Source organism: Mustela lutreola, chromosome 14 (assembly GCF_030435805.1).
Source record: "Mustela lutreola isolate mMusLut2 chromosome 14, mMusLut2.pri, whole genome shotgun sequence".
In the NCBI taxonomy this organism is placed as follows: Eukaryota; Metazoa; Chordata; class Mammalia; order Carnivora; family Mustelidae; genus Mustela; species Mustela lutreola.
The window spans coordinates 34,437,792-34,465,190 of NC_081303.1; the positions used below are offsets into that span (position 1 = coordinate 34,437,792).

Sequence of the window (27,399 nt, forward strand, 5' to 3'; positions counted from 1 at the left end):
CCAAGCCAGCCATTAAGCAGAAGCCCTCCAGACCAGTGCTGTCCAGTAGAAGTAGAGAAGATGGGAATGTCCTCTATCTACACTGTCCAATATGGTAGCATTTGCCACTGTCCAATACGGTAGTTATTTAAATTAATTAAAATTAAATTAAATTAACCGTCTAGTAGGTGAGTTATAACCACCACAGTTCAAGCACTCAATGGCTATGTGCGGCTGCCAGCTGCTGATTGCTTGGTGGGGACGAGGGTGGCAGAGTCAAACAGGCTGGTAAAACTCTGTTTACTGCATTTCAACGAAGGGTCTAGGAAGATGGGCCTACGGCACCGGCTCCCCCTTGCTTTCTTTCCCCCTGGGCAGGCTGACATTTCCGTAGAGGTAGTTGATTCCTGGGCTCCCTTCCTCATTGCCACACACTCACGGCAGCCCAAGGAGAGTCTTCGTCCAGCCCTCTGTTCTTTCCTCCAGGACTTCCAAACTTTCCAGTACAGAGCAGAGACCGTTGTCCAGAAACCAGCAGGAAGCAGCTGCTACACACCTGAGGGGACACCAGGGCTAAAGGCCACCTGCCCCACCCGCCCAGGCTTAGCCCTGCCCACAGCATTGGGCGTGTGGATCTGGACAAGGCTTTGAGCATTCTCAACTCACCAGAACCTCTGCACTGGCCCCTTGTCCTTTGATTTTAGTATTTCTCCCCAAATTCAAAGTCACAGGATTACATTGACTAAGGAAAAAGAGTTCCTTCAATATAGCTGTCTGTCCCCATCATGGGTTCAAAGGGATATTTTCAGAAACCTGTGATCCTTCATTGGGGAATGGCCATGCATGCGTGTATCTAACTCCCTCTTTGAGATGACTTACTCTGTTAGCATTTTGGATTCTTTAGCAGATGGCAGCAACACAGAGTGTTTCTGGAGAGGCTCACAGCCCAGGTGGGGAGACAGACAAGCTAATAGACCATTATAGCCCAATGTGGTCACTGCTTCCACATTAGGCTAGGACTCAGGACTAAGGGTGTCCTGAATCTGATGCTGACTCCACCGTCCCCTGGTTATGGAATTTAGGCCATGACTTAATCTCTTTAAATTCAGAGTTAATGATAGTCCTCTCTCAAAGGGACAGGGACAAAGCAGCAAATAAGATAAAGCGTATAAAGCGTTCGACACAGAGCTCTGTAAACGTCAGTGGTTGTAATTAAGGGTAGAAGGAAGATAATGAGAGAGTTGTATCCTTGAAGCCAAAGGAGAAGAAACTTTTAAGAAAAAAGGGAGTCCCTAGAGTCAAATGATACAGACAGATCAAAGGAGATAGGGGCGTTTTTCTACTCCTCTTGGAGTGATAGGGTCCCTAATTTCACCACACATTGCACAGTGTACAGTAATACAGAGACTCCCAGTTTGCAATATGTCATGGGTAAGGTACCCACTCACCCTGGTCTCGGCCCCTTCTGCAAGCAACCAAGCCACCCTGTGTGACAGTGCCCCCTGTGGCCAGATTGAGAAATACTTCGGGTCAACATTTTCCACTTCCTGTGGCGTTTCCCTTAGAACATCCTTCCAGCTCCACTGCTGGGCTTCAAACTAAATGGGCTAAAGACTTCCGGGTTTTATGGGATGCTCACAGATCCATCAGGATCAAGACTGCCATGCTCCCCTGACAGATGAGGGATTTTCATAACCCTGAGTTTTAATTGTCCTTACACATTTTTAGTGAGGTATTTCTAGTGTTCATCATTGCCTCAGGAAAATGTCCCTAACCATGCAAGTCTTCTGGATCGCAAAACCAGACCATGCTAGGCTCCGTGTGTTCCTGTCCCTCCGTGCTCGCCTCCCAGCCCATCCTCATTAGAAGCAGCCTTTGTGAGGCCTGAAAAGTAACTCTCTTACTCACCACCTTATTTCCAATGACTAGAACGGAGCTTCGTGCATACCATATGCTAAATAATGTATTGATGAGGCGGGGAGGGGGGGGGGAGTAAAGGGATCACTGGGGTGTTTCTTACATGTGCAGATTCTGCATCCCTCTGCCCTTTGGATAGATTTACTAAGTCTATAGTGGGTCCAGACCACCTGCTCTTCTAACAAGCACTCTGGGTAATTGCCGGTGAGCCCTGAACCACACCTTGAGAAATATTATCTACTCAGAAAACAATAGCAAAAAAAAAAAAAAATCTTATGGTCAAATACATTTACAAAATACTACATAACTACATGACTTCCCCTCTTCACCCCATGGGATCTGTGGGTGCCTCATATGATCTGTCATACCTCATACCAAATGTTCTAATGGGTACTATAGTAAAGAAACTAGCATAACTCTTTTTAACTCAGAGTTTTCCCAGCTTTTTTGGCCATGAAAACTATTTTTGTAGCAGACCTGGATGGGGCAAGGGTCCCGAGGAACACTATTGGGGACACGCTGCCATGGAGAGCTCCTGTACTGCTCAATTCGTATCATCTCCCAGGAACCTGTGCCTGATTCTTTCTCACCCTGCCTTTTCTCTTCCTTCCATCTGTGATCTGTGAAGATCCCATTGTGGGCTATCCGTGGCACATACATCTTAGAGCTGGCTAGAGGTACACTGTTATCAAAGAAGAGAGAAGATCCAAACGTTTCGATTGCAGTTACAAGCACTAAAATCGAAGCCCTCTTACCATTCCAGGGTGCTATGTGTTACATAAGAGTGTTTTCAGGATCTTATTTGATTCTTACAGGGAGAACATCAGGGACTGAGGTCATTCCTGTTTTATAAATGAAGAACATGAGGTCTAGAGAAGATGGCAACTCGCCCAGACCTGGAATGGGAACCGAAGTCTCCAGGATCCCATCCTAGTGCCCCTTCCATACACGCCAGGCACCGTGACCCAGGCTTGTCTGCGGATTTGGGCTCCTCAAAGACCCGTTGGCTTGCCGTACCTCCTTTGAGTTGGAAAACTTTGGAATCACTCAAGGGCTCGGTCCATAAGCCTTCAGAGTACTCAGATGTCCTTCAGGTGGTCCATAGCAAGCCTCACCTGCCTCCTTCTCTGGTCTAATTAAACGTAATTTGCTTCACTTACCCAAGTAAAGAACCATTGCCACCCCCATTTTGCTTTCTTCCTTTATTTAAATTACAATACTGCGATACCATCGTTTTGTTTCTGTCATTAAACGTGCACTGCAATTTATCGGCATTATAGAATAAACAAGCATGTTTGGCTCAGGTCATGATCCCAGGGTCCTGGGATCGAGCCCCACATAGGGCTCTCTGCTCAGCGGGGAGCCTGCTCCCCATTCCCCCGACTGCCTCTTTGCCTGCTTGTCATCTCTGTCTGTCAAATAAATTTAAAAAAAAAAAAAGAATAAACAGGCATGTATGGGCTAACCTGGGAACCTAACTTTCTTATAGAACATTGGAAGTGGGATTCTACCCATTCCCCATTTTCCCCATAGAAACAACCAACAGAAGGACTTTGGGAAGTGGATACATTTATACATTAGGAGCTGCCTAAAATCTCTTCCGAGGGTGCCCCTTTCACCTCTCATCAGGCCAGGGGACCCATCTCCTGTCTCAGCACCAGCCCAGGAGTTCTGCTCGGGGATTAGAGTCCAGATTTCACTAGCCAATCTCTTCAAGGTATTTCCCAGTTTCCTGATTTGTGCATTAGTCCAGCAGCAACGCTACCTGCACCATCACCAAGAATGGGCTGGACGCTGGGCCGTCACCCCTAAGCTGATTCTCCAGACCATGTTACTCAGGAAGGAAGAAAAGTGAGGACCCCCAGAACGCCTCTTAATAGAGGACTGGAAAGTGGCCTTGAAGGGAGATGCTCCTAATGGGACAACACTGCCATCTCCTGGCCTGTGTGGATACAGCATGTCTACTTCGGGGGTGTGCCCTTTGTGAGCAGAAACTCCTTCCTGTTCCTCTTCACTGCCCTGCTGGACAGCTTAAGGGAATGATTTGGAAATTTTGGAAAAATTTGGGATGATTTGGACTTGCTCCAGCAAACGACTATGTTTTGCCAAGAGCTTTTCATTGCTTGTGCCTGTTTTCCCTCCTGCCTGGCTGTAGGTCCGTTCGCATGTCTCCCCCTCCGCGTCTCCTCTCTTCCCACACCACACCTGGTGCTTGTGCTTCCTGACCTCCCGTGCTCACCATCCCTTGAGTCCTTCTTAGTGTTTCTCCCTGGCTCATTCGGCGTATTCTGGCTTTAATGATCCTCGAATCCCTACGAATTCTCGGTTGAAAAGCTCAGAGCTTGTGATGTCATGAGATAAACATAAACTCGGGGGCCGATTCCCAGAGGACCTGCTGTCAGAAACCACCAGCTCTAGCGCCGTGAAAGGAGCGCTCCCTTTACCACCCAGGCCCCTCAACTCCTGCTGATCCCACCTCCTCAAAATCTCTTTAATCAGTGCCTTCTCCCCTTTCCCACCATTTCTGCCACAGACCCAAGAGCCATGGTCTACCGCAAGAGCACTTAACCTGCTTGGGCATCCCCACCCTCTCCCCAAAACTCCCTTGAGCAGCTTCAATCATTCTCCATCCTGCCACCAGACTGAGATTTCCAAAAAGCAGTCCTGACCACCAGCACGACTGCAGCATTCAACACCCATGAATGCCCTCTGCTGCCCAGCTCGTTCGTCCCAGCAGAGGTCCTCAGGGCCTGTGGCATGATGGTTTTGGAAACCCTGGAGGCACAGGGCTCAGCTGAGACCCCTTGAGAAGAGTCCCTGGAGGAGAAGCAGGTTCCATATACCAAAGCCGAGCCGATTCGGATGCACGGTGCGAGCAGAGAGAGGCCCCTGCCCACCTCTCCGGCATGGCTTCCCACCGAGCACTCCTCATCCCACCAAGAAACCACATCCCTCCCTCCTGCACACCACCCTCCACGCTTTCCCATCCCTGCCATCACGTTCCCTTCCCCCGAGGTGCCCTGCCTCCCAGACAAAAGCAGACTCTTCTTCCAGACCTAATGCTGACCATCATGTCCATGATACTTGCTCGCAGGGTCAGTCCACACCCCTGCTGACTCTATCCCCCCGACGTGCTCCTGCTGCCGTGGTTTGTGCCCTCAGCTGTCCGTCCACGCCGCATCCGAGGCTACTAGAAGCAGGGCCTGGGCTCTGTCCGTGATGGCCTGACCAGCCAGTAGTATCTTGCGTGGAACAGAGAATGGCTCAGAAACTCCAGCAGTTGCTTGTAATGATTCTGACCTTGCTCTGCCCCCTGCTTGACTCGCAGCCCATCCTTCTGGGACAGCTGTTGTTCTCTCCAGTCTGTCCTCACGGGGACGGATTGCCCCTGCACCTTCAAACCCCTGGGGGCTCATAATCAGACTCTGAGGTGCCCCTTTGAAAAGCAGGTTTGTCCAGACTCCCAGCCCAAGGACTTACACTCTGTGTGTGACCCCAGCATGGGGCTGCTAGAGCTGGTCCCCTTACAGTGAATCCGGCACAGATATTTAGGACTGGAATGTTCTCCTCAGTCAGATAAATACCCTTTAAAAATGAACTTCTTTCGACTTCCTTCTCTGCCCCGTGATGTAGAAGCTTACAGAGCAGCTGTTTTCTCTGCCAGTCCCTTCAGTCAGCAGGACTCCTGCTGGCAAAAGGAAACAAGACTCTACTCGTTTCCACCAGTTCTTATATTGGCTCCCGGTGGAAAAACACTGTGGCAGGTGAATGCAGGGGTGGGCGGCTGGCCTCACAGGCAGCTCCGAAACAGAGACGAGCTCCTCCAGGAGCACCCTCCAACAGGGCAGAACCCCAGCTCAGACCTACCAAGGCCCAAGGCCTAACGAAGGGACCCCATGATCTTTGCTTGACCCAGCACGGTTAGCAAGCATGTCAGGAGTCAGAAAGCATGTCTACCGCATGGACATGTCCACCGGCCCTGAGTCATTCTGGGCCTTGATCCACTTTGCAAAGAAGCCCTTCTTTTCTAAAAAGCCTGCCTTTGCCAGGCCGAGTGCCAAGCTCCCGACCCATCACAGTGAGGACCATCCTGGGCCTACAGGGGACATGAGGACTCGGAACTGGGAAGCCGGGCCGAGGGACCTTCAAGAGGACAAGGAAATCAGTTCCGCCCCAGCCCCGACAAAGCTGGATCAGGACCCCAGTAATGTGGCAGGTCTCGGCAAACGTCTCCTCCTTGGAGAGACCTGCGCTGTCCCCCGCTCCAAGGCCAAACTCCACCTCCTAATCTGAGTTTATTTTTCTGCCAGAGCTAGGCTCTCTGGACTGGTACATTTATGTGTTGGTTTTCTCTGTCTCCACCGACAGAACTGAAGCACAAGGACAGGAATGGCACACTGTCTGCAGTTCTTTAGCACTGGGACTCGGAGAGGGCCCCGGCCCCTCATAGGGCCCCATCAGCATTTGCTGGAATGAGTAGTGACTGAAGGCTTGAATGGCAGGACCTACACTGTTCGGCTCGCTCGCCTCTGCGATGGCACCTCTATCCCCCCCAGGGCAGGGCACGCTGCCTGGGACAAAACAGGCAGACACAAACTCCTCTTGACCTCTTGTTTGGACCATCCTCACCAGACCCAGCAGTTACTGTGGTACAGGCTGCAGAAGGATGCTGAAAACTTACAGCAGCGACGTGAACCATTTCGAGAGTATGGCTTGGCCTTCAGCCAGAGGTTAAAGCCTAGAGAAGCCCAGGCAGGAAAGGATTCCTGGTCCTGGAACGGTGCTGTGGGCTTTAGGGCACGTGCCTCTCTTCCCACTTCCTCACCTCTCCTGGTTCCAAACCCCACTGTTTGCTGTCATCCAAGTGTGCAACCACAGGCCGACCAAATTCCACCGTAATGCACAAACTGTACCTCTGCGTGCACTTAGGTTAAATTTAGAATTTGAGTGCACACATGTGAGTTCAATAACACAGGCACATTTTTTAAAAATCAGGTGGTTTATTATTCTTTCTTTCTTAAGTAGGAATTTAAGTTACTTTAATAATGATCATGGACTTCGCTACAGAAGAACCTTCCAGAGTCACAGGAAAATAAGCCCAAAGGATCCAACTGGCCAAGTGCCCGTTCAAACAGTACGCCTCTGTCTCAGAGAAGCTGCAGAACACCTACGGGTCTGACCATGTGGGGGGCCAGGGAAAGGAGGGGAGGCTGAGGACCGGAGGACATGAAAGGGAGTCACAGAAGAGTCTTTGGGAGGAATCAATCATCAAAAGAGTCCAATTATTTAAAGTTGAAATGAGTGAGAATTTATTCACAACATATGCAGATCTATGCAAGTGATTATGCAAATAAGTGGGAAGGGGGCCTTCGAGAAGAGCAGTAACACAGAAGCTTGGTTTCCAGCATGCTGGATGCTGGTCACAACTTAGCTAGATAGGAATCCATGTTGGTCCTTGTGGTCCCTTTTTTCTTCCTCCTAACACTAGCATCTTTTAAATGGGGAAAGATTTACAGCTTTTTTCTCAAAACCCAGTGACGATGGGAGGTAACAAGCATCAGGCCACTTTAGCCCCTTGGTCATCAAAAAGAACCCCTCCTTGGTGCTTCTTTCCAAGAAAAAGGCTTCTAGTAGCAGATATAGATATAGATATAGATATAGATATAGATATATGCCAATTTCCAGAGATTTCCAATTGGTGAAGTGCAAGTTGATTTTTTTTTTCCTTTTCCCCACTAATCCCATATATTTGTTCCTGAAGATAGACTGAAAAACCTTGCAGTCTGGTGTTGTCTTTCCCATATGTTACCACTGGTTGACTTTCAGGCCCCCAGTATAGAAGGGCAAAAATGCAGGTGACAGGGAAGTGACTTGTATGGTCTGAAGCTTGGTCACGTGCTTTGTTCTGAAGGTTATCCAGCCATCTGAGAAACCAGAGTCCAGGAGCATCCCCCGAACGTCCATGAACCAGTCACTTCTACCCACCTGCCCCAAGCCTACACAGCCCCAATCCCAGGCCAGTCTTGCCTCGTGCGATGACGGCTCCCATAGGCCATCAGAACGTTCTCGAATTTTCTCCTAGTGTCCGCTTCTTTCTGCCCAGGACTTGCTCCCCACTGTAGCCATGAGGGCGGATTTTCAACTCAACATAAGGAATGGAGAATTCATGTCCTTTCCATGGCTCCCAGTTTACCCCCTACAAAAAAGAAAAAAAAGAAAAAAACAAAGCCAGCATCAAGAAGAGGCAACTTGGGAGGAAGGAGGGGTGGGTTATGCTGGAAGGAATGCCTCTTTCCCGGGAAAACCCTCCCTCCCTGCTTAGGGGAGAGAAAAAGTGAGACAAGTGGTCACTGGGGTCCTTGTAGAAGTAGGGCTGAAACTAGAGACATGCGCCCTCTGCTGGGCAGCTGAGGTCTGACAGGCTAATGACTTGGAAGGCCCCAACCCCGCCCCAACCCCACCCCACCCCAGTAGTTGGAAGGATGGGGTGTGAGCCCAGGGCAATGGGGGAGACCACGGCAGCAGCAAAGCCAATACATGGCCAACCTGGACAGCAACACGCCCATTATCTTTGCCTCACACTTTTCCTTCCAAAAATTAAAGGCAAAAATAAACATATTAATTGGTCAATCGTGTAAAATAATTTTCAATTTAGACTGTTTAGATACTAGCTCTGGGGTAACAAATAGCCTGCTGGAAACTAAATTTCATTTTATGTCTTTTGACTGGTGAGCGCAATAATATTTAATTCACTTAATAACCTTGCAACCTGGCCAATAAAGAGCCCAAGTGACCAATTTTATGTATTTTAATTTGTGAGGTAAATAATAAACAAGAAGCTTAAATGCCTTGCAGACTGTGAAAAGCACATTAACCAGATGAATGTCTTTTATTAGCAAATGCGGGGATGGTTTAGGGCATGCTGGCTGCTCATTTCAAATATTTGATCTCTGATCACAGGCTTCCCTGGGTCAGCCCACGTGCTGCCACCATGATTCATGGGCCCACCCTCCTCAGCCTTCCTGGGGGAAAATCTCTTCTTCCCTTTGAAGAATCTTCGCACAAGGATTGGGAGTCCCTGCTGCCTCGCCGGGGCCAAAGTAATCAAACTGTACCCGGACTTGAGATGCACTAATATTTACGGTAATACCAGTCACAAGGTGACTTCTGGGGAAAGCTGGATTCCTAAAAGCTAGAATGGACCCAGGGTGGGAAATCAGAAACCCAAGCTGGGGAGGAGCTCGGGGAGGGGATGGATTCATGAGGAGCGGGAACAAGGATGCCATTTTCAAGGAGCAGACAGGAGCTGTCTGACAGCTGGCAAGGAGTCAAGAGGATGCCCACAGCTCACAGAGGTCTGAGAAATCAATGGGAGGAACTTTTCAGAGCAAGGAAGGGGAGAGAAGCCGTGGAGAACGCTCAGATGGAGTTTAGCATAACACTCTCAGTAGACTCTGAGTGGCTTTGGAGGAAGTGGATCCAGAGGTGAGTCTACTCAAAAGTGGAAAAGACTTTATTTTCCTGGTGATCAAAGGATTTGAGAAAAATAGCTCAGGTTTCACTGGGAAAACAACTAGAAAGAATTACAAAGTGTCTGTTATGAACCGAATGCTTGTGTCCCACCCCCAATGCCCCAATGCCCAATGCATATGTTGAAGTTAGATGAGTTGAGTTAGTTATGTTGAGTTAGATGAACTCGGGAGGGTGGGTGCCTCAAGATGGGATTAGTGCCCTTTTTTTTTTTTAAGATTTTATTTATGTATTTACTGAGAAAGAGAGAGAATGAACAGGAGGAAGAGCACGGGGGTGGGCGGGAGAGAACATCAAGCAGATTCCATGCTGAGTGCACACGGGGCTCAATCTCACAACTCTGAGATATAACCCGTGCTGAAACCAAGAGTCAGACGCCCAACCAACTGAGCCACGAAGGTGCCCTGGGCTCAATACCATTATAAGAAAAGGAAAAAAGACCAGAGCTCTCTCTCCACTATATGAAGACACAGTGAAAAGGCCGTCATCCTTAAGACAGAGAGCTTTCCCCAGGAACTGAATCTACTGATAACGTGATCTTGGACTTCGTAGCCTCCAAAACTCAGAAATAAATGTATGTTGTTCAAGTCACCCAGCCTACAGTATTTTGTTACTAAAACAGTGTCCATGTGTGAACCAGTACATAGAGACGTGCATAATCCACGTTATCTGTCTTTGCCCAGCAGCGGACAGCCTGAGTTCCCACCCACCTATTACTAAGTAAGCATGCAGCCCCGGTGGGAATGCGGTGGGGTGGGGGAAGAGCTTCTGTAGATGGGCAGGGAAAGCCTTGACCTCAAGGCCATGAAGCCTGGAGAAGAAGCCCTCCTGTCCTGAGTGGAGGCATCAGAAGGAGAGGACCAAACCAGCCTGGAGAGTGTCCCTGGGAACAGAAAGCTTTGAGCAGAGCATGGGACAAAAAAGTTCCTCTGTCACTTACCTCACTGTGTTTGGTCTCCCCGTATCTGCCGTTGGGGTTGGCCAAGTGGCAGTTCTTGTACCACCAGCCACCATGATGGGTCAGGGCACAGTTGCTGAGGGCGATATCATTGTCTCTGTCGAAAGTTGTAAACTTCCATCCATTGTGGTAAGTCAGAGCATCCCCTGCGGGAGAGGACACATGAGAGGTGAGCGTCGAAGTTTGGCCACTGAGATGATGATCGTGTTCTGGACTCAGCAGGACAATCTTTGGGCACGAAAATGCCAGGGATCCAGCCAGTACGTCACAGGGAATCACTCCTCTCTCAAAACAGCCAAGAGGAGAACATGATACAAACAGATTCTCCTAACTGACCTGTCTCTCCAAAAGCCTGAAAAACATTCTCACTTGGAGGCCCCGCAGTCATGTGAAGTAACCAAACATCCAAAACCAAACCCATCGGCTCTCCTCACAGCACCTGATACCCCTTCCGCAAGGTAACCCTCGCCTGTCTTCCATGTTGTTGCTCAACCAGCCTCCCAGGCACCCGAACTTGAACCCCCAACCACATCGGACAGACCCCTTTGTCAAGGCCTTCCTCCTGCAGATCACTCACAGATGCCCTCACCCCAGCCTGTGCTCCTCAGGTTGCACTTACCTCAACCCAACAGCCTCCCCAGCCTTCCCTGAAGCACACACACACACTTTCAGACCCTCAGACTTAATGTCCCCTTTCCCACCACCTGGAGGGAGCTGCTCCTTCCCCCCTGGCTCTGCAGGCCTGGAACTCGGCTGTAGCTTCCCAGTCTGGGAGCCCGCTGTCCCCATGGGCACGCGCCCCTTGAGCAGTCCATGGATCTGCCCCCATGCTTCTGCCCCCAGCATCCCTCTGCCCTCCTCGGTCCACATCCTAACCATTCCTCAGAGGCCAGCTGGACCCCACACCCGAGGAAGCACCAGCCTCCTTAACAATCCTCGCACACCCGCTGCTCACACACCAGCTCCTCGCACATGCACTCCTCGCACACACACCTGAGTTTCCGGAGACTTCCTGGCGCATAGGCTCGGTTTAGAGCTTCATGACATCTGTCTGGAAATTCACTCACATCATCTGACTTGTTTCTCTACTATTTCCCCACCATCCTTGTCATCTTCTCATCAGTCTGCTTTTTAATTCAGCTCATAAGAGGCGATAAGGGCCTGTATCAATCCCAAGCTAAATCAAGTCATGTTCCTACAGTAACACTCGGTTTTCATCAGGTCTCTGAGCCACGGACTCTCTTTACATAAGTACCCTCCTCTGACCCCCTCAGGGTAGCCTACGAGGTGGGGCAGCAGCTCTTAGTCCCAGGAGGAAACGGACTCACAGTTCTGGGGACTTGGCAAGGCCCCACAGTCCACAAAGAGCTGTGGGGGGAGGTCAGGACTCAAATCTCAGGCCTCAGATTCCAAGCCCAGGGTTCTTAGTTTGGCGGCTTCCTCCTTTCCGCAGGGACCTGTAGTTATGCTAACAACAGCCAGCCCGCAGCAGCCACCACCCCTGAACTGGCGAGAAATGCACATTCTCAGGCCCACCCCAGATCTACAGAACTGAAACCAGGAAGGTAGAGCCCATCTGCAGTCCGTGTTTTCATAAGCCCCTGGAGTGCAAGTTGACGTCAGAGACCTGCAGATTGTATGTAGTCTGCAACTTCATTTATTCAGGGACACCCCCCCACACCCTCCCCCATCCCCGCCAGGACTCAGCACCATGCCAGGCTCTGGGAACACAGACAAGGGGGCCTGCTCTCAAGGACGTCACTGGGGCTGGCAAGGGGCAGATCTCTGGAAGAGTGAACAACACACCAGGAAAAGAGAAGGTCCCAGATTGTCCCTCTGGCTTGGCAGCTCAAAGAGTGGGTCCTGCCACCCCTTACCCAGCAAAAAGGGCTGGGGGAGCAGGGACAGGGCCGCAGAGGCCCCTCCTGCTAAGTCAGCTGAAGGGCTCTGCCCCCTTCACTTCCTCCAGGTGAGGAAAGGCATGTTGTCGCTCCCCCTCGCGCTCCCATCTCCTCTCCCCTTCAGCTTTCTGGCAGACAGTTAACTACAGCTTAAAATAACACGCGATGGCTCCCTTGGTGACACTTTTAATGAGCACAGCTTACCTAACTTGCATCTCAAGTTCCTAGAGCTGTTTTCAAAGAGTCTGTGCAAAGGCTATTTCTTAACGATTTGTTTGTGGTTCTCTGACCTTGGGCGCTGGGATCATGAAAAGTGAAGCAGGTTTCTGGCTAAGTGTGGCAGTTTATTCCACAGACAGATTTTCTCGCTTCCCGAAACTGAAAGCGTGCTGACATTCGGAGCACAGACAACGACTGTACCCATGAATCAAAAAATCACTTTTCTCTGGCTGTCAGGCCCCCCAGCCAAAACCGTGTTCTGATTTATTAAGCTTATCTCCCTAAGTAAGACAGAGTAGAAAAGCCAGTGGTGGTCAGACCCTCTCCCATCTCTCAGGGTTTTCGGAGAGAACACCGGATGAGAAATAAGCACCCCTAACTTGTGCTACCCACTTGGGGTGGACAGCAGGCTCTCCTTGGGTGGTGGGTTGGAGGGGTTGGCAGCAGGCTCAAAAAAGCCCAGGGTGGAGCCACTGAGTTGGTCATCTCCCATCTCATCTAACATAGCTCCACCATCACCTCCTGAGGCAGGAAGGAAGGCCAAGGCAGCTGGGCCACCTCAGACCCAAGGAAGCCATCCACAGCATATCCCCTTGGAGTCCCACAGGACCATGTGTCTGGACTCTCAACCCTGGAACCAAGAAAGGGCCAATAAAGAACAAGGTGTGCCATTTTTGGCTTTCCCTTCTTGTCCACAGACCTAACAATTTTTCCCCTTCCTTTTAAGCACCAGTGTGCAAAAATCCATTTGAAAGCGAGGAAGGCACTTTTGCATAGAGCTGTTCTTCACAGTGGACCTCTGGCATCCCTGGCCCTAGCCCAGCAAACACCGGCGGAGTTCTTCAGTCTCGTATCCAAGTGCTCCCAGGGTGTGGACGCGTCCCTGGGTGGGCATCACTGAGTATCCTGGAGGTGGGACGTGAGACCAGCTGCAAATGGTGGGTTAGCCCTTAGAAGTCACTCTGCACCACTCCAAAACATCTGTTTTCATGATAATTTCTCAGGAGATGACTAGCATCCTAAATGTAGCGCTCATTGGATGTCCTCCCTGCTCCACTCCAAGATTCAGAACCAGAAACGAAATTTAGCCAGCACTGTCTTGCTGGAGTTTCCTTGTGGAGGAATCAGGGGCTCTCTGATGGGGACTTCAGGGAAAGCCGAAGCTGAGGGCCCAGCAGGACAGCGGGAGTGATGGCGATCCTTCTAGGTGTGTTTAATCCCCAGGCATGAACCCCCGATTCTAAGCAGAGCTCTAATGGGGGGGAGCTGGCACGTGCAGAGAGACATCAAACCATTCACTTTCTCTTTGAACGCCACCTCCTCTAAACACGACCTCATCGTTTAGGACATGAGCAGCCAGAAGCTTCCTAAATTTCAAAACCCTCCTGGGGACCAATCAGCATGTATAAGGAAAGCTAAAATACCAGGAAGCCCACCATGCAATTTCAGAGTTTCCAAGTAGGAACGGAGGCACATCAGGGAGACCAGGTCGCTGGCTAAACGCCATGTGATCTGAAAGTCTCCCGAGGCTTCCTGTGGAAAAACACATCCACCACTGACCAGCACTGTGGGCCTGAACAATCTCAGAATGGGAATTATCCCGAAATCACAGTTAAAATGCAAATAGAGTCCCTGGGAGGAGAATCCCATTAATTCGTGAATATATTGACTCCTTTTCACTCATTTTCCCATTAGCATCAGTTCGTTTCCTGGCTATTTTAAGACAAGCCTCAGAACAGGTATGTGCACATGAGAGAAGAGAGGAGAACAGGTAGCCCCAGAGGGTTCCCAGCCAGCAGGGAGGGAAGTCATTGGGCTTTGGGGAGAGATGCGGGATAGGGTGCCGTCTCTTGTCCCCATGTCACCAAGCTCATGCCTTCACTGACCCCAAGGCAAGATACCGGGTCTCAGGGACTATCCTTCCCAATACAAAACATCTGTAGGACTGCATGGAGAGCTCTGGCTAGCAACATCCCGCTTCAAGCTCACCTGCTCTGCACCGGGTTCCATGCTAAGCACCGGGAAACAAGAGGAAGTGCAGAATCCATGTAATATTTTTAAAAACAATTAAATTATAAGACCTACAAGAAACTGCCTTAGCAGTTGGCCACTTTGGCTCGTGGCCCCAGACACTAAGAGGCATCTGTTCACAGTCCTCCACCACTAGGGCTTCTAGAGTGGCCTGACTTCAGGAGCACACCCAGTTTGCCTGGACTCTGCTCGGTCCTTGCTCACCATGGACGCCCCCAGGCCTGGGGACCCCTTCCCTGTTTCCCACCTAAGTCCCACCTTTCAGACCCAGCCCCAGACCACTGCCCGGTGGGGGACTTCCTTCAGTGATGCCTCGAGACTCAGTGCCCGCCTCTTCTCACACCCTGTAGCCCCTGTTCTCCTCACCACTTACGTGGCTCTTGGCAGAAGTTCTTTTCTGTTGTGACTTAGCTGCTTTCAGGACAGTCTCAAGGGAGAGACCACGGCCCATACAGCCCGCGGATCCGGCTAGTACCACATCCCTACGTAGTCACCCCCGAGTCAAAATCATGCAGGCTCAAACAGTGGGCTTACTTGTTAGCATTTAAAAACTATAAATCCGGACGGAAGATAGGACATTAAAACAGTAACCGCCCCGTCCCTCTGAAACGGAATATTCAATGATATCACCCCAGGGTTTCGGTCACATCGCTGGATGTTGTTCTCTTCCTTCACAAATGGACAGACATGCCACCAGCCCGAGGTGAGACAAACCTCTGCAGGGTTCATCCCCTCTCCCCCCACCACTCCCTGAACCGTGGCACGCGGCAGTCCGATCGGGAGACACACCGGGAGCCAGGGACCCCAGCCCGGGGGGAGAGGTGTGCTCCCACCTGCTGTGCCTCTGTATTTCCCAACGGAGAGCCGGTACCGCTCCTTGCTGGAGGCCACCTGGAAGGCATCGTACACAGCATAGGCAGACTCGTTGGCGGTCTGGAGGTCCACTCTCACCTCGTAGCGAGTAGGGGTGCCAGTGGTGAGATTGTGTAGCTTGTCGAGTCCTGAAAGCAAAGGAGGGGGTCCCAGTGACCGATCAGCCGGTGTGCGCTGGCACGCGCCTGCGAGCGTCTGCGACTGCCAGCACCGAGAGTCGCCGTGGCCTTTCCCTCCTCTGCTCACTCTGTCTCTGCTGGGGGGGCCTGTTTTCTCCTCCTGTTCTCTCTTCGGCACAGCTGTGTTTATGAGTGGGGAAAGCGTGTCCTCTGGGAAGGAGCCGTGGGGGGCGACCGGGTGGGGAACCTGCCCCCGACTCCTTGTCTCTAAAGCAGAAGCACTTCCCCCTCTCATCCCCGCATCTCGTCACATGGACAAGGACGTCAGCCACCACCCTGAGGTCTCTGAAGGAATTCCTGGCCGAGCTGACCATGACCATGACCTACCCTCTCAGACACAGAGTCTCCAGATTACGATTTCTTTAATTCTTCCTTTCCCTGTGGATGTTTGTGGCTGTTTCACTCCCCATGAGTATCTGCTGCACGTTCAAGCAGGAGGAGAAAAGAGAACGCCATCCCCACACTGACTGGCAGGCCTGAAGAGCCACAGGGACTCCAGCCATGACCCTCTAGGAACAGCCCTGAATCCCAGTGGGCCAACTTTTCTAAGACGTGAAGGCCCCGGGGAGGGTCCTGAGTTGCTGACACACAGCATGAAGACCCCCTGGGATGCGCCCACCCCGTCACGAGCCCAGCACAAGACAGCCTTCCCAGCAACATGGCCCGATCGACACCCTGGTGGGAAGACTCCTCAAGTGTCCTGTCCCTGTCCCTGGGACGTCTTCCTGAACGTGGGGGGCCTTCTAGAGCTGCCCGCACAGCCTTTAAGGGGGAAACAACCCCTCTCCCACAGCCCTCCCGGAATCCCCAAGATGATACCAAGCCAGAACTCCTTCATGGGGTCCCCAAAGCCTTCCACGTAGGTCCGCCAGCGCTTGAAGAAATCCAGCTGCCCCGTGTTGCGCCTCTGGAAGACCTGCCAAGGGAAGACAGGCCTGTCACTCCAACACACGTGAACAGCCATGGCTGAGTGAACGAGGACAGCAGCTCGGACTGGGGGCTGCCCTGAGGTTAGACAGCAGCAGAGGGAAGATCAGATGGACCGACATAGCGACTGAAAGTGGGTCAGAAAGAGAGGGCAAGGGAGCCTTTCCTGTGCTTTGGGCTTGTGGCGCTGGGTGGCCATTCACTTGGCTCTTGGCTGAGATAGGGGTTCTGAGAGAAGACGGGGCTGTCGGTGCGCGCTCACCTGGCACGAGGGAAGTGCGAGGCACTCCTGAGGTCCCCTGGCCACTGAAGATGCCACAGGAGCAGCTGAGCTAAGGGTTAGGGTTCTGAAGAGAGATCTGGGCCAGACTTGCAAAGGTGCAGGTGTGTCTGAGACGCTGCTCAGTGTTCGCCCATCTCAGTGTCCTGTCCCCAGGAACACAAGTGGGAAGTGCTTCTCTTTTAGGTCCCTGGCCAGTCAAGTGGGAGCCACGTGACTCATTCTAGCCAAAGGGCTTTAGTGGGAGCACAGAAGGGCGGGGAGGGGTTGCTCTCTCTCCATGCCCTGTCTTCTACTGCCTGTGTCTCGGGGCCTCCGTGAAGGCCACGTGTCCACAGGGCAGAGCCATGAGGAGGAAATCAGCCTGAATCCCTGAGTCACCGCCGACAAGTGACTGCCAAACCCACAGAAGGCTTTGCACACACGAGAAGAAACTTCTCCGGTCCTCAATCACTGGGATTTGGTGTTGGCGTGTTAACTACGGCACAGCCCACTCTAGCCTAGTGAACACAGAAAGCCCCGGGGACACAGAGAGGAAGGCGAAACTGCTGGAGAGGATGCGACCACCTGGGAAGAAAAGTGGGAACTAAAAAGAGAAAATGGCCCAGAATCAAGACTCAGGGGCCTCCTGCACTACGCAGCAGCCGGTGCGCAGGAGGAAGGATGCGCTCATGAAGGGGGCGGGGGGAGGGCCCGGGCGTGCCGAAGGACAACCAGGAGAACGTGGAACCACAAAGACCACCAGGAGAAAGATACGGCTGATGGTGTCAAAGGCAGGTCAGTGCCAAGGAACACGAGAACTAAGGAGCATGTCCATAGAATTTAGGGACAGAGAAGTCAGGAGTGACTCTAACAAAGGCTGCATTGCAGAGAGACGAGGGCAGAAGCGAACGTGGAATGGCCTGAGGAGTGAGCGGGCAGTGAGAGCACAGACACAGACTTGGGTCTTGGGTCCCGCTATTTCTTGAAAGTATGTGCGGCCTGCTTTTCCAAACTCCTTGTTCGGGGGAAGGAAGGCAGTACCTGTCAGGGTAAACTAGATTCTTTTATATTAAGCAAGCCTGAAGAGTGCCTACAAGCTAGTCACACCTGTGCGCACTACTGGAATGGGTAGTAATGGTCGTGGTCCTCGTAACCTTGAAAGCCACGCTCAACACCATCCTCACTAATCACAGAAACGACTCTGGGATTCTGGAAGCCTGGATGGCGTCTCTGTCTTCACCCACTTCCCTTCGCACCCGTTCAAACGCAGAAGCCCCAGCACGAAGCCCTGTCTCGCTCCTTTCCACCACGCTTCACCGCAGGTGCCTTGAAATAAAACACGGAACCTCAAACTTGGTACAGTAAACTTCTCGATATTTGTGCATTCTTTCTGTTTTTTCTTTTTTCTGGGAGACACAGGGAGGGAGGAGAGAAGAGGTGGCCTACAGCAATGCTGACAGCTCCGTGTGGAGCTCACCGGTAACTCCTTTCGAAGCCCCAGCCCACCTTTGCTGGCCCAGAAAGCACTGGACTAGGGCATCTCTCTACAGTGGGCAGGGAGAGCCCGGGGCTCTAAAGCAGACCAGGGCCACTGCCTGGCCAGTGGCTGGTGAGCCGGTCATCCCTGTTACTGAGCCTCAGTCGGCTGTGGGACAAACAGGGTTAGAAGCGGGCAGGGAGCATCCGTCTCAGAGGTGTGAGGAGAAGTCAAGGAGACGGTAAGGGTAGAAATGTTCTCCAAAGCTCCCGAGCTGCTGAGCAGAACTGAGGGAATGATCAGGCAAATCATTCCAGACTGCACTAACATTGTGGTTTCTCTCCCCTTTGTCCTTCATTCCAGAGACGCTCCTTCCCCTCTGGGCTGCTTCATTTCTTCATTGGTTCATCCACTCAAGTAACCGCCATTACGGAGCAGCGTGTTCCGTGCTGGCTGCAGGGCGAGGACCTGTGATGCCATTTTCCAGACGGGAACGTTCAGGACGGCGATTAGCCACATTGTTATAATCGGCTGATCATCTAGTGGCAGATGCAAGGATAGAACAGGGATCTCTCCATCTTTTCATCAGAACGTTTGAAAATACCAGCTTCACTGAGCTCACGTTCCAAAACTCATTTCTTAAGATCCTGGGGCTGTTTATTTCCTAGCATGCTGCTCATTCTGGTCCCTTCCCCGGGACTCTTCCTGTGCTGCAGACGGTGGGATCCCAGGGCAGATGCCGTGCCGATGTTCCTTCTACGTCAAGTCCAGTTATATTTCCACTAGCATAACTAGTTACAGTACAAGGTCAGGCTCAATAGTGACGCTGCCCACCTGGGACAGGTGCCTCACAAAGGCATTCTCCAATCAAGGAACAGCGCTTGGGCATGAGAGGGGTTTGTCCACCTGATTTCTTTTAAGGATTTATTTATTTTAGAGAGAGTGCATGAGCAGGGCGAGGGGCAGAGGGAGAGGGAGAGAGAGACAGAGAAGCAGACTCCCCACTGAGCACAGAGCCTGACATGGGGCTCAACCCCAGGACCCCGAGATCATGACCCGAGCCAAAACCCAGAGTCAGAAGCTTAACTGACTAGGCCACCCAGGTGCCCCTCCCTGATTTTTTTTTTTTTTAATAATGCTTCAGTTCAGCTAGGAAAACTCTGAACAATCATTTTGACGTTCTCTCCATCACTACGGAGATGCAGCTCCGCACTTACTAGCTTTGTCCTTGGGCAAGTTGGTTAACCTTGACAAGCCTTGCTTTTCTAAACGATGAGATCAAGATGTTAATAGCCCACTTGTCATTCTCTTAAATCGAGGCTTTGGCAAGATCATTAATCATAATAAATCATGAAAGTGTGAAGGCCAGAGACTGGCATATACACATATAATAAGTTATTATTAAATCTCAGTAAAGGAAAGTTTGCCTTTTACTATGTCAGATTCCAAGTGAATTGACCCACTGTGATCACCTGCCTGTACCTCTTGATCAGGGAGCCTGATGTGACTCGCTCAGAATCTAACCCATTCCCATTCTATGGGGAGAAAACCTTATAGCGAACTGTTTGGGGGTAAAAGAAGCCCCTTAGCAGGTCTGTCTCAAGGCGGGCAGAATTCTACACTCCAGAGCTGTCATGGCACTCTAGAACTTAATGTCCTGACTGATTCCCTGGGAAGAAAAAAACAAAATGTCATTTAAATGCCTGTGGAAAGAACTTCTAATGTAGTCCTTAAGACTTGCAAGACAGAAGACAAAGACGGAAATATTCCAGGCACTTAAGTGTTCCCGTCTGGTCCTCAACCCAGCTCGCCTCCTGTGACACCAATTACCTCGGGGTAGGGTTTTTCTGGCCTCTTAATCACATTGGGTTCCTGCCACCCCATGGACAAAAATTCCCTTAAAAGGATTTTGGAAGCTCCTGGGTGACTCAGTTAAGCATCTGACTCTTGGTTTCAGCTCAGGTCATGGTCTCAGGGGGGTGAGATGGAGCCTCTCGTGGGAGTCTGCTTGACATTCTCTCCCGCTCCCTCCTCCCACTCACGCTCTCTCTCTCTCTTTAAATAAATAAATAAAATCTTATTGGAAAATAACAGAGCAATGCACTAAGGTCATCTCTCAGTGACAAAAGATCCTTGAGCCCCAAACGGTGGAAACTGTCAGTAAAAGACCTGGCAGAGAAGGTTCCAGGACTCAAGTATTTTCAAGACTGTGGCAGCTCTGAGCAGAACCCTATAGAATCTCACTCAATTTGTGTATTCCCTTCAGGAGCCTGGGTCAGAAAACGAGTCTTGGGAGGGGGTGAGGGACTGGTGCTGGTTAGAACGCAGGGTGATTTTTTCTGGAACTAACCTCAGCGACCGGGTCAGGGTCACTCGCATGAGCTGGTTGTAGAAGGCAAGCTCCTTGAGGGCAGGCCTTTGGGTCTGTCTGGCTCACGGCTGGTTCTTAAGTACATAAAACAGCACTTGACACGCAGCAGGCACCCAGTAAATACTTGTGGGAAATAATCTGGGGTATTCCCAGGCAGAGAGACTGGCAGATATCTTTCTAGAGGTTGCCCTGGACAAACGTCTCCTTCCCTAGGGAAGGCTGGCTTTCAAAAAGGCCACCTGAGACAACACAAACATTCAGCCATGTGTCAGTTACGGGCACGAGGCAGGAAACTGGCTTCCAGCCTGAAGAGACTGAGCGCTTACCACAGAGGTGCTGAAAGCAGCAGGAACCGCCCTACGGGTTTCTCAGGGGCAAGACCCTCCCAGGTTCCATTCCGTTCCATTGTTTTTATAAATCAGTCAGGAATCTCCCTCCATCTGCTCCAGTTACTGCCTTCCAGCCACCAGATACAGCGGCGCGGATATAAGTTTCCTTCAGTGCTGCTTCTCAGATGGGATCGTCTCATTCGCGGCTGCTCAAGTGTCTTTGCTTTTTCCCGACCCCGGAGCAGACGTGTCAGTGAACGTGGTCTGAGCACTAGGGGCTCCTGCTTCCTCCTTGTGACAGCAGGTGAGGCCGCACACTGGTTTGGGGTGGTGAGAGCCTCTGTCTGTTCAAGCGTGGGGAGAAGGGGGCAGGGGGAGGCGGAGGGATCAGAGGGCAACCCTCAAAGGCAGCTCATCTTATAATTGGATCAGGCTGCAGCAATCGAAGCAGGTACCACAAGGAGGGGTAAGCAGACCATAGCCCCCGGGGAATAAAACCCCTACACAGAAGAGGGACCCCCGAGACCCTGCCAACCTTCCCTCTTTCAGGCTTCAGCCCTTCAAACCCGAGTTTGGCTTCTTAACAGCAAAGCAGGAGGCAGAACTTAGACAAAGAGCTTCAGTTCAGAGGCCAGAGGCCCAAAAAGATCATGCATTTCCCTCTTGGATGGCCTGAGAGGACCCAAAGGGAAAACCAATGATCTGGGAGGCTCCTGATTGGGGGTGAGGGGGTGGTCCTGAAATCTGGTTCCAATTTTTGTCATTAACTCTTGTAAAGCACCAAGGCACTTCTCCCCGTGGGCCTCCATTGACCTATCTATGAAAGAGAAATGGTAACCTCTGTCACTTATGCGAAAGCTTCTGCGGGAGAGTCATGTTGATGACAGGGCTTGCAAGAGAAGAAAATGGAGGTGACACATCCACAGAGGGCATCATGAGATGCTGATCAACCACAGCCTCCACAGCCATTAACCATTAGCCTTCGTTCCACAAAGCCAGCTCTATCCCAGGTGTGAAGTACTTCCGGTGGGGTTGGGGGGGAGGGTGGGGGTTAAGTCGGGATCCATCTGAAAGCCAGCATGAGCTGCCAACGCTCCCCTCTCCCGCGGAGAAACACTCACGATCCAGCCGCCTCCGTCCGTGTCCATGTCACAGTACACCCGCAGGGGCCGCCTGGAGTCTCCGTGCAGGTAGATGGTGTACATACCACTGGCGACATTGCTGTTCTGCTGAACTTGACTGCAGTCCGCAGGATGTGGGAAACGCGCACCAACTAGGAGACAAGCAGAGAGATGGTGGTGTTAGGGAAAGGGCAAGGAAGGAGGAGGAGGTCTATGCCCCTCATGCACCCACATCACTTCCTCCCCTAACTCCCACAAAATAATATTCTGTTCTGCTCTGCTCGTTAGTCTTTCTACCATGAGATGGATTTCATCTGAACCCCTAACCCTATTTCTATTGCGCCATTTCCAGAGAAATCCACCACTCTGTCCACTCGCTCCTCCTTGGACACCTCTTCTAGGCTCTCCGACGCCCACCCTTGACCATGTCCTCATTCAGAGTGTGGGAGTCCATGTTACCTGTGGAAAGGCTGGTGGATACACTCCTGCTCCGTCGATCACCCTTAAAGGCGACCAAGGAGACAGGGTAGGTGATGCCCTGCTCAAGGCCTTGCAACTCAAGCCTCTCATCCCCTCTTCCCAGCTGTACCTCCTACCAAACAAAGGAGACAGGAGACAGTCAGTATGTCATCCCCGGTGCCCAAGGTGTCAACAGCATTCCCTGGGGCTAATGACAGGAGTTCTCTGAGAGGAGAGTATTGGTTTCTTTGAGGGCTTCATGGCTCCCAGATTCCCAGTGGGTCACATCAGCTTCCCTGGAGGGTAGTGCCATGGAGACTCATGGGAGCATGAGCTGAGAGCGAACAGCCAGGTCCTGCCCCTGGGGGAGCAGCCCCCAGGTCTCCTGGGAACCTCGGCCTCCAGAAGCATGCTGGGATGCCGACTACAGCCACCAAGGCTGGCGACACTGGGCTGACAAGCTAATTAAGGGGACTAAAAGTGACCACTGATATCTGGGAGGCAGGGGCATTGTTGGCCTTTCAATTCTTCCTTCTGAACCAATCTGACTTCCTCTATGAACACGAGGCTAACTTTCCCTGAAGGGCTGCCGTAAGTCATCACTGAGGTCATGAACAAATCCACATGCCCTTCCTTTTCCCCTTCCTCCCGTCTTTCTCGCCGAGAAGAAAGACGAAAAATCTTGCATCAGAACAAGCTCCCAAATTTGCTGGTCTTCAGATTCCAGGTGGGAGGCATTACTCTTGAAATCAGGGTTAATCGATTCATTCAACAAACATTTACTGAGCACCTCTTGTGGGCCTGGTTCCAAGGACTGCAGATACAGTGATGGATATGACATGGACAAAAAGTCCTTGTGTTCATGGGGCTAACGTGAATTGGGAAAGACCAACAATAAACGCAAGACCATGGACAGATGTGTGGCCCGTGAATATGCTACCATCGGCTAGGGGCAGGCACACACGTGAATCCTGTGAAATGAGGCCACACGGAGGATGTCAACAAATAACAGGGGCTAGCACCTTCCCTTCCCACAGCAGAGGATCACTAAGGACCGACTCGTTTCTCAACTCATTACCATCACCATGACCCTAGCAATCAAGCTGGTGACCCAAGTCAGGGGCGGCATGTGGTTGGGGGACATGGGCACCCAGAGGAGAAATGGGAAGTTTCCAGTACCTTAACGGTGCCATCTGGGAACTGGTAGGTGAGAATGTAGCCATCGATCTGAGCAGAGGGGGCTGTCCAGGTCAGCACCCCTCCAGACTGGGTGACAGCCGACGGACGGAGGTTTCTGGGAGGGTCGATGTCTGTACATAAAGCCAATGAATGACGCTTACTAAGTATTATTACAACTGGGGCAAGACAATGTTTGATGTGTCGACCTAGTTCTCCCTGCTTCTCCCGTTTCTTTTCCTCCCTTCCAGCAGGGAGTCGTCTCTGCTCTTCCTTGCCACCAGCCCCTTGCAGCCTCCGACTCCAAAAGCACACAAGTGGATTAAGAAAGTGGGGGTTAGGTGGGTAGCAGACCGAGTGAATCCGTGCTCCCGTGCCTCCCCCTCCCCAAACCGCAGACTCTCCAAGAGTGGCGTGTGGGAGCAATCTAGGTGAGCGGACGGGTTCTCAGTGACCGCAGGGCTCCCAGCGTGGCGCGGGAAGCTGAGAGAGTGCAGATCCGAGAAGGCCCTGTGCGCAGAAACTGGGCAAACGCAGCAAACATCGACCTGGAAAGATGACTGAACCCCTCGGCGCCCACCTCCCCGGGCCCGGCGCTGGGAAACGACCCAAGCGTGACCCTAAATTTACTGAGATTCTGACCACATAGCACAGAAATACAAAGTTCTGTCTCCTGCCTAATTAAATGTGCGGCCTTAGATGCCTCACCCTGCACAAGCCCGGGGAAGCAGGGGCATGCTTGTGTGAAGGAGAGAAGGAAATGGAAGAAGAGGGGAAGCTCCGCCTCTGAACACGGGGATGCGTGCGTGCACCCTGTGGACCAGGGAAACTCAGGCTCAGCAAAAATTCTAGTCAACACCATATTAATTGGTCAGATGGCTCATTTTTTTTAACCAAATAAGATATTGAATGAAAATTTCCATTTTGAAAAATCATCACAGAAGATGATTTTAATTTAGAGGTTCCCAAAAAAGACGTCTCCAAGCTATTTTCTCTCCAGTAGCATTTCAGCTGAGAACGGAATTGCAATATTTTAATAGAAATCAGGCAGCTGTTGTTTTGAATTAGGATGTTTTGACAAATTTTGAGTTTCAGTAACATTAGCTTGGTCTGACTTTCTAGAGCATAACATCTGGTACGGATTTTATTCTTTCCATCTCCTGCAAAACTGAGTTTCCTGCGTTGAGAAATTAAAGCAAAAACCTTAACTATTTAAATATCTTAAGCTGGCCTCTGTTAGTGCTCTGACTGCCCACCCATCTGCCGGTTACAGGCTTGAGAGGTCTGCCTTGGTTATTTCCATGTTTCTCTGAAGCAGAAAGATGGTGATATTGTTGCCTTTAAAAATGGCAAGTGTGAAAAAAAGAGAAGATAATGAAAGGGACAAGGAAGACAAGGGACAAAAGAGACAAGGGAGGCAGACAGACAGACAGAGGGAGAAAGCGACTAATTACTCTGGAGACCTGCACTGAGCATTAGGGTTTCTATACGCTTTAGTTTGAAAATGTTTACCATCAGTATACTTTACTTTCTTTTATTTAAAAACCCGTGCTAATTGTAACTGATAAAGAAATTCAAGACATCCTGTAACTCCAGTGGCCACACACAGTGTACCCCGCCAAAGGGGGGACGGCCAGGCCTTGCCCAGACCGTCCCCAGAGGCCCGAGGCCGTCAGGGAGGGCCCCGTGAGCTTCCCAGGTCCCAGTGAGGGGGATGAAAAGAGAAGGGCTTCCCAGCCTCCCTCTTCTCCAAACTGGGGCTGAGGCCTAGCGGGTCCGAAAGCCCAGGAAGAGAGCCTGGGAGCTGGGCGGGGGGGGAGGGAATGCGAGGGAGGCTACGTTTGCACAAGCACCTGGAAGAGCCACACGGGCTGCCTTTCACACTGTCTTCTCTACACCTTCCTAATCAGAGCCGTCAGGGCCGCAGAGTACCTCAGAGGGGGAAAGAGGGAACCCCTCTGAGGAATGCCTCAGGTGAAGCCGCTGCCCGCCCCTGTTCCCCTCCGCACCCCCAGGTATGGAGGAAGACTGTCCTGATGGACGTACATGGTTCCTTGTCCCAGGTCCTCACAGTACCTGTCAGGGCTGCGGTGTCGGCCTTCTTGCTCTCCCGGTCCCCCTTCTGGGCCCACACCTGGACCGTGTACTCCACACCCGGCCTCAGGCCCGTCAGGACGGTGCTGCTCTGCTCCTTCCCCACAGCCACCTCCCTGGTGTCCCCATCGGCCGAGGTGTAGCGCACCATATACTTGTCGATGACGGCTTGCACTGGGTCCCAGGAGATGGTGGCCGTGTCCTCTGTCACCCGGTCCGTCACCAGGTTTTTGGGGCTGTCAATTTCTTTTTAAAAAGGAAAGTCCGAATTTTAGAGCCTAAGGGAGGCCATCCCACCACCCCATCGCCAGGAGCCCTCCCTTCAAATTATCTTTAATAATGATACAATTCCATTGAAAACAGGTGTGAAAGGCCCCTAGTTTCCATTTTCCAAGGAAACCAACCCCTGGATATTACAACTGGGAGGAATTAGATCTTCAGCAAGTTCATCAGTACGGAAATTTCCTGTCTCTCTCGTTTCTACAGAAGTAACCAAAAAAAGTCTCCTGAGCCACAAGAGAAGAGGCCCAAACGGCGGCTGAAACCGCCTCTTCGTTACCTCCGTGGGATCTGGTTATTTGGTTTCACAGACTCTCAGAGCTGAGAAATCAGATCTTCCAACCTTCCTTGTCTTTGATCGAAGGGGAGCATGGAGGCCCAGAGAAATGAAAAAACTTGCCCCAGGTCCTGCTGTCTTCTTGTGATAAAACCCCGACAAGCCCCTCTTTGCTCCGACTCGTGACCTCCCACCTTCTGAAGGACTTTTCTCCTTTGTGTCTGCGCTCGCACCGGCACCCCGGTCTCTCCTCGATCGTCATTCCCACACCGCAGGCTCTAGGACCTCCTGCCCCTCTGACCCCCTAACTGGCAGATTTCTCACGAGAATGGGGTTCACCTTCACTTCGCTCCTCCTCTCCCGTTCAACCCTCGATCAATGAAGTCTGGCACTCTTCCCCAGCACGCCACTAGAATGCTAGAATTCGTCACCCCCAGCTTCCCGCTGCCAAATCCGATCGACGCTCACCATCCTCACCTCACTAGCCCTCTGAGCAGCATCTAACAGGGCAGATCTACTCCGTCTGTCTGAAAACACTCTCAGCTCTTGACTTCCATGACCACACCCTTCCCTGGTTTTCTCCCAACTGTCTGACCCTTCCTGGGTCTTCTTCATTAGTGACCTGGCTGACCACCTCTCTACACTTCTCCCTAAGAGACCTCAACCATGGCCATGACTTTGCATACCAACCAATGCCCTCAGCTCCCTGATCCGTGACCCCCCAGCTTGCACCTACAACCACATTTCTACCACAGCGCCTCATATGGACTGGATCCGTGACTGGTATTTGTGGAGTCGATAAGAAAGTCACTCACTCAACCAAGGAATCTCACCACCTTCTCCAGTTTAAACCTGAAAGTCTTCCCATTCCTCCCCGAGCCTACTTACCTCTCAGGCTCCCCTCAAAAAAATGTTGCCCCAGCCTTCCTTGTTGTTTAGGCCAGAAACACGGGTCATATCTGTTCACTTTCTTCCCTCCCCACATCTCGTCCATCAACAAATACTGGCATTATGCCTCCAAAATGTGTACCCAGATAGCC

The 27,399-nt window shown here is 51.5% G+C and overlaps 1 protein-coding gene across 1 annotated transcript in view; it reads right to left on the minus strand.

Moving 5' to 3' along the window:
* Positions 1–6,900: 6,900 nt before the first annotated feature.
* The window catches only part of TNN (tenascin N), a 52,222-nt gene continuing 31,723 nt past the window's right edge, over positions 6,901–27,399 (minus strand). The window contains exons 13-20 of the mRNA XM_059146614.1: positions 25,786–26,049; positions 23,713–23,843; positions 22,534–22,666; positions 22,075–22,226; positions 16,407–16,503; positions 15,369–15,536; positions 10,367–10,530; positions 6,901–8,092 (exon numbers count right to left, since the gene is read on the minus strand). Coding sequence (XP_059002597.1) covers positions 7,952–8,092; positions 10,367–10,530; positions 15,369–15,536; positions 16,407–16,503; positions 22,075–22,226; positions 22,534–22,666; positions 23,713–23,843; positions 25,786–26,049 — 1,250 coding nt within the window. The 3' untranslated portion in view covers positions 6,901–7,951. The remainder of the gene's footprint in view (positions 8,093–10,366; positions 10,531–15,368; positions 15,537–16,406; positions 16,504–22,074; positions 22,227–22,533; positions 22,667–23,712; positions 23,844–25,785; positions 26,050–27,399) is intronic.